Below are 19,281 nucleotides of genomic sequence, written 5' to 3'. Positions count from 1 at the left end.
TGACAAACCTCCAACTACAGCCATGTTTGAAGCTGCTGCAAAAGGCTGACCTTTTTTGCTGTGAGCTGAATTTGAAATTAAGTTCAAGTAAATGGAGTATTAGAGCAGCAGTTCTCAACCAGGGGCCTGGGGGCCGCAAGCAGGTTTCAGGGGGTCTACCAAGCAGGGCCAATGTTAGACTTGCTGGGGCTCAGGGGCAGAAAGCCAAAGCCACGCTGTGCAGGGTTGAAGCCCGGGGCCCTGAGCTCTGCCACCTGCCGCTGAAGCCGAAGCCTGACAAACATAGCTTTGTGGGGCCCCTGTGGTGTGGGTCCCCAAGCAACTGCCCTGCTTGCTGCCTTCTAATGCCGGCCCTGGCTTTTATTTGCAGAAAAACAGCTGTTGGGGCACTGGTGGGTTGTGGAGTTTTTATAGCATGTTGGGGAGTGGGGGGAAGGGCTCAGAAAGAAAAAGGTTGAACCCCTGTATTAGATGACAATAGAAATTTTATTCTGTTTCTGCAGTTTGGGGCTGAGTAATGTTCCACATGTTTTGAAAGGAGGATTTATTTTTGTACAGGAATTTGCCCATCATCAACACAAACCTTAGGGGAGCAACAATGTATAAAAATTGCTCAGCCACAATGTATAAAAATTACTCTCCTGACAGCCTAACAGATGCTACTGTTCTATTGTACAGCCAAGCCAATAACTAAAATGTTATTTACCAAGATAGGAGGAGAAAAATCTGCTCTGTTTTTTCTGTAGGGAGAAGGGAGGAGATACTGTGCTCAGTGTCCTCAGGCACTGGCAAGCACAAACAGTTCTATATAAGAGTTAAATATATGAAACAACCAAAGTAAATATTTGAGCAATTCTGACCTGCAGAGCTACAATTCCATTCAAGGAGTCCCAGTTACGCCACAGATGAAGAAAGCAAAGGTGAAGTAGTTTATAAAGCTACCACAGTCTCAAAATAATAAATACAGCTCAAATTCCTTAAATATTTATGTTTTTCCATGTTATAGGCATAGTATCTTCCTGTTAAGCCACCACTAGAATGGCTCCTTTTTAAAAGACATTTCTCCATGTTTGTCCAAGGTGAACAAAAACCTTAGTTTCAACACAAGCATTTGGTTCATTGAGACATCACATGTGCAAATTAAAGAAAAACTTAAGATATGGTATTTAACTGTTACACTGCAGCACTGTGAATTGGTGTTCTGTTTGTTTTCTTGAATGAAGGTTCTTCATCCTTTCAAATCAATGAACCGGGGGAAAAAATAGTTCTGTACTGTTTCCCCTCTTATAACTTAAGCCATAATGTACATTTAATTCTCCAGACAGGTTTTTAATTGGCTAAAATGTGCTATAAGGGAAATGAACAATCTATGCCCCTGTTTGTGGAGTACAACTAATACTACATTTGAGAGCTACATCAGCCTTTCACAGCTGTCAAATGTGATTTACCGAAAATAACAGTTAATCTTCTAGTCAGTGTTCATGGTTCAGCCTCTCAACTAACATCCCTCCTTTCTTAAACACATTGATTTCCTTATTTTTATACTATATTTAGTAATCAGAAAAGCCAATTTAAAACTAATTTCCACAAAATCATACAGTCTTCAAAGTATTATTCTTCAGTTCAGCACTGATCATTGTTTTAGCTGCTTTCCTTTTCAGAAGACTGTATTAAATTATTAATTCTAGACCCCACATTTGTGTTCAGCACCACATCCTGGCAGGAAATACAGCTTGTGATTTATGCTACCTCATGTCAGATCAATGACAACATTCAATTGTTATATAAATTCACTGAAAATATGCCAGGTAAATATGAAGCTGTTATTACATCAATATCCATAAAATACACTCTATTTGGATTTATAGAATGCATTCAAATATTCATGGAGTATTTGCATATTTTTAAAAAACACACAACATGCTGATTGTACATTTCTAAAAAGACACCCCCTATACATAGTTTTTGTATATTTTCTCTTGTACATTAGCCAACTAATGCCCACTTTGTTGTAAATTATTGTAGATTTCACATATTTTGCTTTAGTTGAAAGTGAACTTACAGAAGTTTCTATAAATGACTTTCACAAATACAGTGGCCATTTAAAATGGCAAAATGCCTTTGCTATAAAACACTTTTGGACTAATATAGAAACTTACTAAAATCTAAATTGTCCCTTGAATTATTCCTTGTTCAGTATTAACAGCATTTGTGAAATCACTGATTTATTTAATAAACAAATTTATTGCAGTGAAGTCAGTTACCATTATAAATAGGGCCCTACCAAATTCAGGGTCCATTTTGGCCAATTTCACAGTCATAGGATTTTTAAAAAAATCAAAAATTTCATGATTTCAGCTATTTAAATCTGAAATTTCACCGTGTTGTAATTGTAGGGGTCTTGACCCAAAAAGGAGTTGGGGGGGGTCACAAGGTTATTGTGGGGGGCGGGTTGCTACCCTTCTGCACTGCTGCTGGCAGCGGCGCTGCCTTCAGAGCTGGGCAGCTGGAGAGCGGCGGCTGCTGGCCAAGAGCCAAGCTCTGAAGGCAGAGCCACTGCCAGCAGCAGCGCAGAAGGATGGCATGGTATGGTATCGCCACCTTTACTTCTGCGCCTCTGCCTACAGAGCTGGGCCCTCAGTCAGCAGCCATCACTCTCTAGCCGCCCAGCTCTGAAAGCAGCAGCTCAGAAGTAAGGATGCCATGGTATGGTATTGCCATCCTTACTTCTGTGCTACTGCTGGCGGGGCGCCACCTTCAGAGCTGGGTGCCCGTCCACCAGCTACCACTCTCCAGCCATCCAGCTCTGAAGGCAGCACAGAAGGGCAGCCCCCCTAAAATAACCTTGCAACCCCCCTGCAACTCCCTTTTGGGTTAGAACCCCCAGTTTGAGAAACACTGGTCTCCCACGTGAAATCTGTCATGCAGTCTCAGCTTCTGGCAGCTGGAAGTTTAGGGACACCCAGAGCCATCGGCTGCTTCTCTGACCATCTTGGCTATTGATGCACCTAACCTCCATCAATGTTAAATAAATGCAGTAAGCACAGCATCCAACTGTTTTACTCTTTTAGACAGAGGAGTGACAGAATTGGTATTTTTTACCCTGGACAGTTGGGCTACTAGGTGCTGAATTTATTTCACACCATGGATAAGAATACAAAATCCCTGAAGGTATTAGGACTGGTCTACATCAGGAACTTACATCGGCATAGCTATGTCTTCAGGGGTGTGAAAAATCAACCCCTTAAGAGTATGTCTACACTGCAATTAAACACTCGTGCCTGGCCAGTGCCAGCTGACTTGGGTTCCCCACCGCAGGGCTGTTTAATTGCAGTGTAGACGTTCTAGCTCCAGCCTAAACTCTGGGACCCTCCCACCTCGCAGGGTCCTAGAGCCTGGACATCTACACTGCAATTAAACAGCCCCACAGCCTGAGCCCTGGGAACCCAAGTCAGCTAGCACAGGCCAGCCACGGGTGTCTAATTGCAGTGTAGACATACCCTGAGATACATAGCTATGTCAAACTAACCCCCACTTTACACAGTGCTAAGTCAATGGTGTTAAGTCCATCAACCTAGCTATTATCTACCGGGGTGATAGATTAACTACAACAATGGGGGAATCCCTCCCATTGCTATCATGAGTGTCTAGCTGTTTCCAGAAGCGACCATTTATGAGGTCAAGAAATTGCTCCTCTGAACTATGGCCCAATGTGATATTTGATCAGCTAGTATAGTATTTCATTAGTTGAAATAACCCATTGTTACTGTTTTAGCAGATTTGGCATTTGATTTCTCTCAGTATTATGCACGGACTTAAGCAGAGGTCAGTTGTATAACCTTATGAGTCGGGATTTACATGTTTACAGCTTCTACTGAATGGCCACATCAATTGAAATTGTATTTTGTTAGAATCTATAGTACTAAACATAAAAGCCTCTATTCCCTTACTTCTTTGACTTAGTCTGTCATTCCTGGGTTATACATTTATGATCAGTGCAAGAACCATGCACCAGTGAGTCACAGCACAGCACAAACTTCAAAAACATCATAAGTGGTCCTCTGCCCAATATATTCCCAGGCCTTCTGCTAAAGAGAAATCCAAGGACATTTTCCTTAAAGGAAAAAGTCTACCTCTGTTCTTGAAATCTCATTATGGAAGAAACATATGTGGAACTGTAAGATTAAAGTGAGATAATTCTCTGAGTACATGTCATTAAAGGGTCATTGGCAACTTAAATTTGGAGGAAAAGAGGCTTTTTTCTTCCCTCCAGCTAGTCTTTGGGCAGGCCTGAAAACAACATTAAATATAAAGGCCCAGCCTTTCTTTCCCCTCCTTCTCTGTGCACAAATCTGCCTACTGGTGGGTAACTGCAGCCGCAGGTCTTAACTATAACACCGTCTTACAGAGCCTGGAAAAGGGCATGCCCCAACACCATTCAGAGGGAAACAGGTTATACAGGAAGTGCTATCAAATGCATAAAGTAAACAAAGTTTTTTCTTTAATCCTTTGTCTGTTAGTGATCTTAATAGCTACAAAATTGCAACCTTAATAGCTACACAATTTTCAGATGGAAGTGATATTTTTAAGGAGTTTATCTTGGGGGCAAAAAAAAGCTTCCGAATTCAGTATTTCAGACGTCAACTACTTGTAATATGATTGTTTTAAATACTGGTTCTAGCAAAGTTGGCTAATTATTTGCATTTCAACAGGACTTCCTCACAGCCTTAGTTATTCTTGAATCTGCACTGAATCTAGATGGCTCAATTTGTGATATCAAAAATAATTTTCATAATAGACTGATATTCAACATGATTATGACTTCACTGCAGATCAGTTAAGGTGAGCTGGCTTGTGATTAAAAAGAAACTCCGACTTAAATGATATAGGCTAATTGTTTGGATTTTTTTTTTAATTGACTCAATCCACTGCAATAAAATACAATTCAAATCACATTTTTGTGGATGTATAAGCTATCAAAAAAATTGGATAACAAATGTATAATGAGGTAAGCATAAGACATTTTAAACAACATTTACAGTATGCAGATTAAGAGAGAAGGAGAAAAGGGGAAAGGAGAGAGACATGAGGATGGGTAATTGGGAAGGAACAATGAGATTATTCCAGAAGGAGGTGTTCAGATAGCAGAATAAAAAATGGGGAGAGTGTTAGGGCTGGTATGTATCTGCCACTATCCTGCCTTCCAACAATGAGTTGTTCATATGGCAGCGTCCTGAGGATAGGAGAATGTCTTAGAATAGATTGTAAACTCTTTCGAGAGCTCAATGAAAGTACTGTCAAGAATTGTGTCTTTTCGTTCTGCTGCTGTTCTTAGCTTTCCTATCAGTAGCGGCAATAGACAATGAATATATTAATTAAGAAGAGAACAGCCTCAGATCCCTTTTCCCCCAAAATGGAGTGTGGGAGTAGAACAGAGTAGCAGAAATGTCTTTCCTCTGCACCTCTTCACAGTAACCTCTGGAGGGGGATGAATTATACCTTCTCTCCTCCATCAGTTAAGTGGATAGGAGGAGAGAGTTTCAAATTTATCAGATATCCATTAGGCAGAGGCTTACAGAAAATGTGGAGTCCCCAAATAGGATCCAGGAACACCATCCTGATAGAAAACCGAGCACCTGAGGGTGGCATAGGGGCTGAGGATCTCACTAGGGCATTGCCTCTTATCTAAGGAGTGGAACTACTCCACCATCTCTTTTAATCTACCATGCTTAATATGCAACAGAGAGTCCTGTGGCACCTTTAAGACTAACAGATGTATTGGAGCATAAGCTTTTGTCATGCATCCGACAAAGTGGGCATTCACCTACGAAAGCTTATGCTCCAATACATCTGTTAGTCTTAAAGGTGCCACAGGACTCTCTGTTGCTTTTTACAGATCTAGACTAACACGGCTACCCCTCTGATACTTGACACGCTTAATATTTATCTAAAGCACTTAATGCTGTTTTGTGCTATATAAAAAGGGGTCCTAATCACAGAGAACTTTCACTATAGATAATGTATAGATGAAGAATAAGGGATGCAATGCAACAATAGCTAGTGACTGAATAATGTTGCTTAACACCCGTGTAGTAAATTCCCACTTTTCTCCCGGGTCACTTGTTTTGTTCTTTAGGAGAGAATTAGGAATATTAGGATTCTTGGAATAAAGTGGGTTTTTTTACATTTTCAGCACCTCAGCCTGAAATTCCTGAGCTGCCAGCAGTGTTCACAGAATTACAAGCAGCCTTTAACAATACCCCAAAATCAGGGGATTGTAATAATTTGCAAGAGATGATTAAAACTGCACCACATTTTAGAGCATGCTTCACAAACCATTAACATAACAGATGTGGGTAGTGGGAAAAGAGTGAATAGTTTTATCTGTCACCTTCAATGTAACATCACAGAGTTCCCCAGCTTCATAGAAGTGAAGAAGAGAGCTATGAAAATCCTTCCAAGCTTCATTTGCTTCAAATACGAAGACTTCTTCACCATCACTGTTCAGAGATCTACCTTGCTGCTGCTGCTGCCGCCTTTTCCCTTTTATCTGATAGTGTTTTGCTGACTCTGGGGTCATAGATTCTGAAGCCATTGGATGTTTTCTTCTTTCACAGCATGAATATTCAAACACTTTCCATTAAAAAAAAAAACAAGAAAAATCCAGCTCTATCAGAACTCAGGCCAAACGTCCAAAGTCAAGTAGAATCGCCATCTTCCTATGTGCAATGATAAAACAAAAACGGATTAAAACATTTTCTTCTGATAGTCTTCTCCAAATGTTAGGTTTCAGAGTAGCAACCGTGTTAGTCTGTATCCGCAAAAAGAACGGGAGTACTTGTGGCACCTTAGAGACTAACAAATTTACTTGAGCATAAGCTTTCGTGGGCTACAGCCCATTTCATCAGACGCATAGAATGGAATATGCAGTAAGAAGATATATATATATACAGAGAACATGAAAAGGTGGAAGTTGCCATACCAACAGCAGGAGAAGAAAAAAAAAGAAAACTTTTGTAGTGATAATCAAGATGGCCCATTTCAGAAGTTGACAAAAAGGTGTGAGGATACTTAACATGGGGAAATAGATTCAATTTGTGTAATGACCCAGCCACTCCGATTTGCACTTTCAGAGTTCTTACCAGTAATTCTGTTCCTTTGAAGATACCATCACACAGAAAGCACCAGACCCACAAGTCAGAATCCTGTGCAGATAATATCTTTAAAAAACACAGGATATCTTCTCTAGGGAAAATTGATTTGACTTTATTTAAACCTAGTAAGATATTTCAATCTGAAAATGTGTTTTGTATGTTTAGTCAAAATTAAGTGTAATGAAAATATCAAAGACATTCTGTATTTAACAATTTTTCATATCTAAAAAATTGTAATTTGAAAGTATTTTAGAAATTTGTTTGTACCTAGAAGCTGTGAAGTGGAAAATAAAAGGAAAGAAACAATTTAATGTTCTTATCTAGCAACCTCAGCTTACCAAATTCATTTTTCTTGATCTCTGAGGCATTAAAATGAAGATGCTGTACAAAACTTTGTTCCTGCTTCATCAAGGATGACTGTGTTTTCATTCAGACCCACACTGAAACCTTTTAAATAGAGAGGGTGTCCAATATTGCTTATGTAGTTCTCTACAACTAAAGAAATTTTAGATGTGATGTCAATACATCTCACCCAGGATCATGAAAAAAATGCATGTTTGGGGTGGGGGAAGGAGTGTGTTTTTTATGTTTTGAACTACTGTGTCATTCTCAAGTATGTACATGAGGATAACAATTGACTTTTTATTGTTTTTATATATATATATATATATATATATATATATATATATATTAAAAAACCAGCAATATTAGGCACCAACTTCAATTTGTGAATGAAAACTCAGTTAAGGGAAACGGTGAGGGCTAAAATTTTCGAAAGCGTTTATGTGACTTAGGTTCCTAAGTTCCATTTTCAGAAGGGATGTGGGGCTCGGCTCCCAAGTCATTTAAATGTTTTGAAAATTTTACCCAAAAATCAAAGTTCTTGTTATGTCTGCTATGAAACATTAAAGCTTGGTCTACACTAGGAAATTAGGATGGTATAACTACGTTGCTCAGGGGCGTGAAAAATCCACAATGTTAAACCGACCTAAATCTCAGCATAGACTGCACTAGGTTGACAGGAAAATTTTCCCATCGACTGCCTCTCAGGGAGGTTGATTATCTATGCCAATGGGAGAACCCCTCCCAGTGGGGTAGCATCTTCACTGAAGCACTACAGCGGTGCTGCTGCAGCAGTGTGTGTAGATAAGCTCTAGGATTTTAACTCAAGTTAATACACTTTCTCCCCCTCCCCCCCAGACTTACCTTTCTTCTCCCCTTTCTCTGCAGCCCCGTATCTGTCACAACTTTGTTTCTTTGTTTAAAAAAAGGAGAAGGGATATTATTGTTGGAGTGAAGTCCCTCATTACCAACTGCCACTGTACCTCAGAGCTAACTTAGAAAACACATTAATAGGCTCCAGAAAGATGATCTGGTTTACACATAAGTTCTCCTCACTTTGAAGTTAGGGCTTGTCTTGGCTGGGAGGTGGGGAGGGGAAGGAGGAGGAGGAATTTAATCCTTTTTTTTTTTGCTGCATGTCACGTAATGCACAGTATGCAACACAGTAACAACATGCACACAGGACAGTGTACTCTGTCAGTGCATATCATTGTGTACACATGGCAGTGGTTTGCTGTGAACTGAGGGTGTGGCATTCTCAGAGGGTACCCCACGTTCCTTTGCTTCACTGTGCATTCTGGGTTCCCTCCCTGGTGACAAAGTCTTTGCCCTCTTTCTGGCCGGAGCTCTCCAGATGTTGTACCAGGTTACAAAGCTTGATAATGATCAGGACGTTATTGATGGCTTTTGCACTCATGAGGTTCCCAAACTGTTTGGGGGCAATTGATGGGATCCATGTGCCCATCTGCCCCCCCATCAGGGCACAAAATTCATAAGCAGGCCCTGCCACCCCTGCCCCACAAAAGGGCAGTGGAGAGGGTATTCCAAGCTGCCTAGAATGGCTGTGTGGGACACAGCCAATCAGGGCCCAGCAGGTCAGTATAAGAAGAGCTGCAGGGCCTAAGTTCCAGTTCCTTGCTAGAGCTGGAGGAGCGTGGATGGTGTGTGGCTGGCTGAGGGAGCTGCAGGACCTCAGATGAGACAGTACTGCCAGAAGCTGGGGAGAGTGAAGAGGACACCTGAGCTGGTTGCGGGGACTCCATCACCAGGACAAGGCCCTGAGGTAAGTGTGAAGACAGCACTGGACCATGGGGAAGTAGCCCAGGGAATTAGAGCAGCAGTGTGACTTAGATAAAGGGACACAGCAGAAAGCTGCTAGCTACAGGGTCCCTGGGCTGGGACCTAGAGTAGTGGGCAGGCCCAGGTTCCCCCCAGCCCCCATTAGCCACTGGGGGAAGTGGCCTGGACATTGAGGCACTTCAGAGGGGGGAACTAAACTGCAGCGGCCCATCTGGAGAGCTCTGGCCAGAAAGGCCCTAAGAGGGCAAAGACTTTGTCACCAGGGAGGGAACCCTGGGGCACTGCTCTATCCTGGAGCAGGGACAACTTGTGAGAGATGTTATGGGGAGAGACCCCTGTTGGACCTATATCCCGGAAGGGGTTTTGCTTTGCTTTCATCACACAGACGGACTGTGTGTGACTCAGCCAGAGGGCTCAGTCACCAAAGACACACCACAGAGGGAGTGAGTACAGGCACACACACTTGGCCAAGGGGAGCACGCACAAGAGGTAAGTGCGCCCATTACAGTCTTACTGCATAATTGCATTATAGTTGTCCCAGGAAAGCTGAAAATTTTGGAATCCTGGTAGGGAGCAGCTGATAATTCTGGCACTTCTGAAGTGGCTGAGGCTTTTGCAAATAAGTCCTATAATTTCTCCTCTTTGTGGTGCAGTAGAAGTTGTAATATAGGGATTTATCAGATGGTACTCTTGAAAATGACCGTGCTAGTTCTGTTTCTGAATGTATTTAGTTCTTGAAAAAAAAAAAAATGCTCACTGTCAGTTCAGAAGCAGTTCATTTTGGATGCAGAGTATCAATGAACACAAGACTGGTGTGGAGAAAGTAAATAAGGAAGTGTTATTTACTCCTTCTCATAACACAAGAACTAGGGGTCACCAAATAAAGTTAATAGGCAGCAGGTTTAAAACAAACCAAACGAAGTATCTGGTTTGCGACCAGGGGCTGCTAACAGGGAGTTTCGCAAGGGAGTTCTCCAGGTGAAGGAGGAGCAATACAGCACCCTTTTGGGGTAAGTGACTGTCTGCAGTGTGTGTTTGTTTGTGTTTGGGGGTTACTTGCTGTGTGCTGAGCTTGTGTTTGGCAGTCTGTTTGTTTGTTTGGTTGTTTGAAGGACCGTGTGCTGTGGCTGACAGTTGGAAGCTGTGAGCTTCAAAGGAAGGTTTGAAACCAGGAAGCCTCTGGTAATTGGCTGAGCCTTACTCAGTGGGCGGGGCATTCATACAGGCCAGGGCTTTATAAAGCAGCGCACAAGCGACCAGGGAGCGTTTGCGAACAGGGGCTGCTAACAGGGAGTTTCGCAAGGGAGTTCGGAAGGGGAGTGGGAAGGGGCGAGGGTCCCTTGCCGGTTCTATCTGTTTTCCCTTTATTCCCCTTACAACTTTAAACTTCTTGCTTAAACAACCCTTTCAGCGGACAGGGGGCTGCAGACGGGAGTTTGACAGAGGGAGGCTTACGATGGTTAGGAAGACCCGCAACACCTGTGCCAGCACTGCTTCTGTCTCCTCCACCTGCGCCTGTAGCCAGACAGAGCGCCTGAGCATGGATGCTTCTACCCAGATCCTGGTGTGGTTTTGCAGAGACTGTAACTTGCAATTTCCACTTACTGATATCCAGGCTGAGGGGACCATCCAATGTGAAAGGTGCCTGCTGGTGGAATCTCTCAGGCAGCAGGTGGGAGAGCTACAGGAGGAGGTGGCTAGGTTGAGAAGCATCCGAATCCACGAGCAATTCCTGGACAGTGTCCATGTGGAGACAGCTGAGGTAGCTGTCCCAGGACACAGGACTGCTGATACACCACTGGTGGAGGAGGAGATGGCTCAGGGTGGACACTGGCAGCTGGTTACTTCTGGCAGCAGGCAGTGCTCCACCCCTGCTCCAAACCCTCCCGCTGTGGTAATAGGTAACCGTTATGCTCTTCTTGATACAGGAAAGAAGGCATCACCCCCTACAGTAAAGGAGGAGAAGCCTCGTACCCCTAAGGCTGGGAGGTCTGCTGCCACCACTGCGAATAGGAAACGTAGGGTAGTGGTGGTCGGAGACTCTCTGCTGAGGGGAACGGAGGCGCCCATCTGTCGCCCTGACATTTCATCTCGGGAGGTATGCTGCCTGCCGGGAGCCCGTATCCGAGACGTTACGGAGGCATTGTCGAGGATTATCCAGCCCTCTGACTACTACCCCATGCTACTCATCCATGTGGGCACAAATGATACTGCGCGGTGTGACACTGAGCTGATCAAGAGTGACTACAGGGCTCTGGGAGTACGGGTGAAGGAGTTTGGAGCGCAGGTGGTATTCTCTTCGATTCTTCCTGTCAAAGGTAGGGGCCCGGGCAGAGACAGATGCATCATGGAGGTGAATGCCTGGCTGCGAAGATGGTGTCGCCAGGAGGGCTTTGGCTTCCTAGACCACGGGATGCTATTTGAGGAAGGACTGCTAGGCAGAGATGGTGTTCACCTTTCGAGGAGGGGAAAGACCCTATTTGGACACAGACTGGCTAACCTAGTGAGGAGGGCTTTAAACTAGGTTCGACGGGGACAGGTGAGAAAAGCCCGCAGGTAAGTGGGGAACATGGAGACCTGGGAGATGGGTCGGAGACGAGAGGGAGTGTGGGCTATATTGGCAGAGAGAAAGGAGGGTCAGGACAAAACCGGGAGGAAAGATCAAACCAGTATCTTAGATGCCTATATACAAATGCGAGAAGTATGGGTAATAAGCAGGAAGAACTGGAAGTGCTAATAAATAAATACAACTATGACATTGTTGGCATCACTGAAACTTGGTGGGATAATACACATGATTGGAATGTTGGTGTGGATGGATACAGCTTGCTCAGGAAGGATAGACAGGGGAAAAAGGGAGGAGGTGTTGCCTTATATATTAAAAATGTACACACTTGGACTGAGGTAGAGATGGACATAGGAGACGGAAGTGTTGAGAGTCTCTGGGTTAGGCTAAAAGGGGTAAAAAACAAGGGTGATGTCATGCTAGGAGTCTACTACAGGCCACCTAACCAGGTGGAAGAGGTGGATGAGGCTTTTTTTAAACAACTAACAAAATCATCCAAAGCCCAAGATTTGGTGGTGATGGGGGACTTCAACTATCCGGATATATGTTGGGAAAATAACACAGCGGGGCACAGACTATCCAACAAATTCTTGGACTGCATTGCAGACAACTTTTTATTTCAGAAGGTTGAAAAAGCTACTAGGGGTGAAGCTGTTCTAGACTTGATTTTAACAAATAGGGAGGAACTCGTTGAGAATTTGAAAGTAGAAGGCAGCTTGGGTGAAAGTGATCATGAAATCAGAGTTTGCAATTCTAAGGAAGGGTAGAAGGGAGAACAGCAAAATAGAAACAATGGATTTCAGGAAGGCGGATTTTGGTAAGCTCAGAGAGCTGATAGGTAAGGTCCCATGGGAATCAAGACTGAGGGGAAAAACAACTGAGGAGAGCTGGCAGTTTTTCAAAGGGACACTATTAAGGGCCCAAAAGCAAGCTATTCCGCTGGTTAGGAAAGATAGAAAATGTGGCAAAAGACCACCTTGGCTTAACCACGAGATCTTGCATGATCTAAAAAATAAAAAGGAGTCATATAAAAAATGGAAACTAGGACAGATTACAAAGGATGAATATAGGCAAACAACACAGGAATGCAGGGGCAAGATTAGAAAGGCAAAGGCACAAAATGAGCTCAAACTAGCTAAGGGAATAAAGGGGAACAAGAAGACTTTTTATCAATACATTAGAAGCAAGAGGAAGACCAAAGACAGGGTAGGCCCACTGCTTAGTGAAGAGGGAGAAACAGTAACAGGAAACTTGGAAATGGCAGAGATGCTTAATGACTTCTTTGTTTCGGTCTTCACCGAGAAGTCTGAAGGAATGCCTATCCTAGTGAATGCTAATGGGAAGGGGGTAGGTTTAGCAGATAAAATAAAAAAAGAACAAGTTAAAAATCACTTAGAAAAGTTAGATGCCTGCAAGTCACCAGGGCCTGATGAAATGCATCCTAGAATACTCAAGGAGCTAATAGAGGAGGTATCTGAGCCTCTAGCTATTATCTTTGGAAAATCATGGGAGACGGGAGAGATTCCAGAAGACTGGAAAAGGGCAAATATAGTGCCCATCTATAAAAAGGGAAATAAAAACAACCCAGGAAACTACAGACCAGTTAGTTTAACTTCTGTGCCAGGGAAGATAATGGAGCAAGTAATTAAGGAAATCATCTGCAAACACTTGGAAGGTGGTAAGGTGATAGGGAACAGCCAGCATGGATTTGTAAAGAACAAATCATGTCAAACCAATCTGATAGCTTTCTTCGATAGGATAACGAGTCTTGTGGATAAGGGAGAAGCTGTGGATGTGGTATACCTAGACTTTAGTAAGGCATTTGATACGGTCTCGCATGATATTCTTATCGACAAACTAGGCAAATACAATTTAGATGGGGCTACTATAAGGTGGGTGCATAACTGGCTGGATAACCGTACTCAGAGAGTTGTTATTAATGGTTCCCAATCCTGCTGGAAAGGCATAACGAGTGGGGTTCCGCAGGGGTCTGTTTTGGGACCGGCTCTGTTCAATATCTTCATTAGCGACTTAGATATTGGTATTGAAAGTACGATTATTAAGTTTGCGGATGATACCAAACTGGGAGGGATTGCAACTGCTTTGGAGGACAGGGTCATAATTCAAAATGATCTGGACAAATTGGAGAAATGGTCTGAGTTAAACAGGATGAAGTTTAACAAAGACAAATGCAAAGTGCTCCACTTAGGAAGAAAAAATCAGTTTCACACATACAGAATGGGAAGAGACTGTCTAGGAAGGAGTACGGCAGAAAGGGATCTAGGGGTTATAGTGGACCACAAGCTAAATATGAGTCAACAGTGTGATGCTGTTGCAAAAAAAGCAAACGTGATTCTGGGATGTATTAACAGGTGTGTTGTGAGCAAGACACGAGAAGTCATTCTTCCGCTCTACTCTGCTCTGGTTAGGCCTCAGCTGGAGTATTGTGTCCAGTTCTGGGCACCGCATTTCAAGAAAGATGTGGAGAAATTGGAAAGGGTCCAGAGAAGAGCAACAAGAATGATTAAAGGTCTTGAGAACATGACCTATGAAGCAAGGCTGAAAGAATTGGGTTTGTTTAGTTTGGAAAAGAGAAGACTGAGAGGGGACATGATAGCAGTTTTCAGGTATCTAAAAGGGTGTCATAAGGAGGAGGGAGAAAACTTGTTCACCTTAGCCTCTGAGGATAGAACAAGAAGCAATGGGCTTAAACTGCAGCAAGGGAGGTCTAGGTTGGACATTAGGAAAAAGTTCCTAACTGTCAGGGTGGTTAAACACTGGAATAAATTGCCTAGGGAGGTTGTGGAATCTCCATCTCTGGAGATATTTAAGAGTAGGTTAGATAAATGTCTATCAGGGATGGTCTAGACAGTATTTGGTCCTGCCATGCGGGCAGGGGACTGGACTCGATGACCTCTCGAGGTCCCTTCCAGTCCTAGAATCTATGAATCTATGAATCTATGAATCTATGATTTCTTCATACAACGCACAGTCAACCTGTGGAACTCTTTGCCAGAGGATGTTGTGAAGGCCAAGATTATAACAGGGTTCAAAAAAGAACTAGATAAGTTCATAGAGGATAGGTCAAGGGGTTCTGTCAAGGCTTCACTGTGGATATCAGAAACTGTTCCAATAGCATGAGTTAACTATTGAGTGATTTATTTCCCTACAGCTTCTCCCCTTTCCCCTAATTCAGTCAAGTGTAACAAAGTCAGCTACCTTCTAATTACAGAAGTCCTGGTTTTGTACCTGCTAAGTAGAATTTCTTTAAAACAAAAAAAAAGTTATCTACTGAGGTAAATTACAAGCTAAAACCACAACAGACGCACTTTTCTTTATTAAGTTACCATTAAAAGAGATCTGTGTCTTTTGCTAATTAGAGACTCTCAAGTTTCTTCCGTTCTGAGAAATAACATTGGCTTCAATTGTATTTTCTATTCTAAATGTCTGAGGGAATCTCCTGCAAGCAGACAAAGTTTTGAAAGTTTCTAGAGAAGAAACTTAAAGTGCCACTGTTATACTTAAAAAAAAAAAAAAAAAAAAAACCCCACACCACAGAGTGCCAATAGAGAGATGCTGGATCACTAGAACAATGAAATTAGCATAACTAAACAAGAGGAAAAGAAATATAAAGTGCTACATGTGCCGGGGAAAAAAGGATTATGATATGGAGTGTTAGAAATATGTAGTTAGATTGTAATGCATAAGCACAGAGGGACAGAATTAAGGTTCCAAGTGAAACCTTAACCTAGTATTTCCTGACTTTAAGGGTTTAACTGCAAACTCTTAGTGTTCATTTTATAGATATTGTGTACTGAATGGAATTGAATTTTAACAAAATTCTAGTCACAAGATATTTGGCACTGAAGACCTAAAGAGCTTGCCTATTTTAATCAGTATAATTTTCTAAACTGCAAAATGACTCTACGCTTCTTAAGTTTGAAGTAGAATTATGGCTATAAATTAGTTATCAGACTCTAATAAGTTGTATATAGTCTTCGCAGACCAGATTAGTCTCTGGTGCATAGTGTCTCTCAGGCATAGAATACAAGTAGTAATAATTAGATTTTTTTTAAGTTATTCTAGTTTATTAATATATTGGTTTCCACATTTCATTTACTAAGCAGGTCAGCTCGAATGTTTAGGTTGGCAGACAGAATGCGCTGTGCATTATACACTACATGCAAAATGACACTTAAGAGGAGATGCATAGCATTTTACAGATAAAGTCAAAAGCAACTCATTCATCTTTAAAAGTGGTCAAGTCAACATAATACACACCAAGTATTCCAGTATGTGCACTGACCACCACCTAGCTACAACTATTGAGGATCTGTCTGCTCATGAGACATTCAAAATCCTTACGGATGAGAAAGCAATTTTAACAGTAAAGAAATAGCAATGAACTTTCAGATCTCAGTAATTAAAAGTTTTCTAACCCAATCTCAATATATTCATAAACAGACTGGGTGAAAAAAAAATTAAATTAAAAACAAACTGACAAAGACAAGGAAAGAAAGTTACCCTATCCCCACCAACATATCGAGAAGAAATTCTGTCTTTTTTCCTTCTGACATCAGGCTTATAAATACATTCAGGATAATGGGCCAGATCTCCTCAGGTGCACCACCTTGCCCTTCCTCCAAACTCAACTCTGTACAGCCTTAGAACAAGTATCCTACATTTAGAATTGCACCAATTCAGAGAATAGATACACCTCAAAGTCAGTATTCAGCAAGTATTGAACTAGCCATTCTAGTCAAACCACTTCAAATTTAATTAAACATGAACATTTAATAAGCTTTAAATTAATCAGCCTGACAAAAAAATATGCTTGGGAAAGGTAGAAACACACACCCGGGACAGTTTCTGTAGTGTAAATATTCCCAACAGCACTAACTAATTACAAACAATTCAACTATTATCCCTTGATCTAGCAAGAAAACTTAAAATAAAAGGAGACATGGCTCGGATTTTTTGCTGAACCAAAGGATGGACAGAGACTCTACACTATAGAGTTAGGTCAACATAAGGCATAAGATCTAATTAGGTCAGTGTACACACTACAGCCTTGCTCCTCCCGGATGTAAGTGCCCTACTACACTGACATAACTCCACTTCCACAAGAGGCGTAGGGCTTATGTCTGTGTAGTTACAGCGACACAGTGTCCCTGTAGACACTGTGGTTACTAACATGGGCTGTTGGCTGTTATTCTTGTCAATTTCACGGCTCCAGCACCACAAGAAAACTGCTCACAGCTCTGGCTGTCACTCTGGGGAGGCTCCAGCTAGAGCCCAGCTGTCAACTGGGCTGCTGGTCCCCAGCTGGGCTGCTGGTCCCCAGCTGGGCTGCTGCCTGTGCTCCCACCTCAGAGCTGGGCTGCCCAGCGGCCCTGACTCCTCGTCGCCCCTGGGCTCCCCGCCAAGGCAGCACCGAGGTTCCCTGCCAGGGGGGCAGCTGCCTGGACTCCCAGAGGAAAACTGCGCATTGCTGAGAGCCTGGGCTCTCAACCCCTTATACTGCCCCCTTAAGTTGGTGGAAGCACTCCTGGTAAGGACACGCACCAATGACAGAAGGAGGGCAGTGTGGACATGAACTACTGCAGTAATTATTGTGGTGGCTCTAAGTTGACCTAACAAAGGTCAATTTTAGTTTGTAGTGTAGACATGCCCTGGGAAAATTAAGGAAGAGGAGGAGAATGCAGCTATCTAGTTCAGATTGCAACCAAGAAGCAGCTGTTCACTGTTCATCCTCTGATTACAGCTAGGTCAGGAAGCAAAAAAAGAGCAAGTATACCTTATACAAAAATAAGTTAATGTAAACCTCAAAACTCTTCTTTACTAAATTAGATTAACAGTTAACCGATTTACACAAGCCCCATGCTAATTGGGAATGTGAAGGGGGACAGAGCAAGTGATATAGATTATACAGAAAGAAAACATGAAATGTATATTTTAATAATTATTTTTTGCTTGATACTGAGCTTGAAATAAGTGAATTAATCCTGAGAAAAGCACTGTCATTCTGCCAGCCCCAGAAGCATTAGATTTTGTGGCTGGATTTATACAAAGAAACCCATACAGTTAAACCAAAAAATAATTAAGCGTTTCACTGAATTAATCAACTAAATCTTTTCACAATAAATATACAGAAGAGAAGCACTTTACTTTCTTGCAGAATACAGATTAAGACTCCTCAACATGAAAACAAGCTAGGGTTCAATCAATATAAAGGAAGCTGTGTGTGTAACAGAATTTGTGAAATACCGTTTTGTGCATTATGGTTAATAAGACAATGTAAAAGAAAAAAAAGTGTCCATATATTTGGCACGACCCAAGGACATTTAATCTCTTTATACAATGAAACCCAGATGACTACTGCAGACAAACACCTTCTCTCAGGCCACTGCCCACACAAATATCTTGGTTCTTGGACAACTGCTGGCAGAAAAAGCAAGAACGGAAGGAAGAAAAAGAAAATCTGTGCATCTCTAGTGGAAAGCATGGTCAGAAACAGACTCATTTTTCCACAAGGAATTTTTACAATCCTGTGCCACAACTGCGAAGGCACCAAAAGGAACCTACTTCTTTACCTTGGCTTAGGGGCTACAAAGACATGCCTGCAAAACTTGTTCAGCCATAAAACCTCTTCATAAACACAGACAACTTCCACCCAACCTCTGAACCTTTCTTGCTGTGAGGAATTACTGCTATCATCTATTTGCTAGGGCTTTGGAGAAGGACTGAGGATATGATTGTGATAGAGTATTTCATTTGCTAACAAGTCAGTAAGAATCCCCAGTGCACCAGTATTCACTTAAGCTTCTGGGTAGCTAATTCTGTTTGGATTTTTATTATACATAATCAGAGCCCCTACCGTTGTGGACACGTCTTTCATATCTGTAGGTTGAAATAGGTAATTTATTTCAGATATCACAAATATTGAGGACAGTCTCATGGACACCAGGAAAGTCAAACTGAGCACAGAATCAGAAAATCCTGCCTTCCAAAAATTCAAGCCATTCACAAAATAGCAATCCAAGGACAAACAGCAATTGGGGCTGCCGCCAGCATCTGCTTTCCTGGCTGGTAAAGGTTCAGATAATCTAAGGTCCCTACAAAAAGGGGAGGAGAGCTGAAAATGTCTTCTTTCAGGGAATCTTGCCTCCCATCCTATGGCTAGGGCCCTACCAGATTCATGGTCCATTTTGGTCAATTTCATGGTCATAGGATTTTTAAAATAATAAATTTCATGATTTCAGTTATTTAAATCTGAAACTTCACAGTGTTGTAATTGCAGGGGTCCTGATCCAAAAAGGAGTTGGGGGAGGGGGGTTGTCGTAAGGTTATTGTAGGGGGGGGTTGTAGTATTGCCACCCTTACTTCTGCACTGCCTTCAGAGCTGGGTGGCCGGAGAGT

General features: G+C 42.3%; 1 protein-coding gene across 3 annotated transcripts in view; it reads right to left on the bottom strand.

Moving 5' to 3' along the window:
- Positions 1-19,281, bottom strand: part of KLHL8 (kelch like family member 8) — a 38,645-nt gene that overhangs the window by 16,714 nt on the left and 2,650 nt on the right. For 2 of the 3 annotated variants that reach the window (XM_024203926.2, XM_024203927.2), the window contains exon 2: positions 6,392-6,719. In XM_024203926.2, the coding sequence (XP_024059694.1) occupies positions 6,392-6,595 (204 nt within the window). In that variant the 5' untranslated portion in view covers positions 6,596-6,719. Of the gene's footprint in view, positions 1-860; positions 1,880-6,391; positions 6,720-19,281 lie in introns of those variants that run through there. The other variant, XM_024203928.3, reaches the window with a different exon arrangement.

This window comes from Terrapene carolina, unplaced genomic scaffold (genome assembly GCF_002925995.2).
Source record: "Terrapene carolina triunguis isolate 2854851 unplaced genomic scaffold, T_m_triunguis-2.0 Scaffold789, whole genome shotgun sequence".
Classification (NCBI taxonomy): Eukaryota; Metazoa; Chordata; order Testudines; family Emydidae; genus Terrapene; species Terrapene triunguis.
The sequence above is the reverse complement of the archived record's forward strand: the minus strand, read 5'-3'. Positions and strand labels throughout refer to the sequence as shown.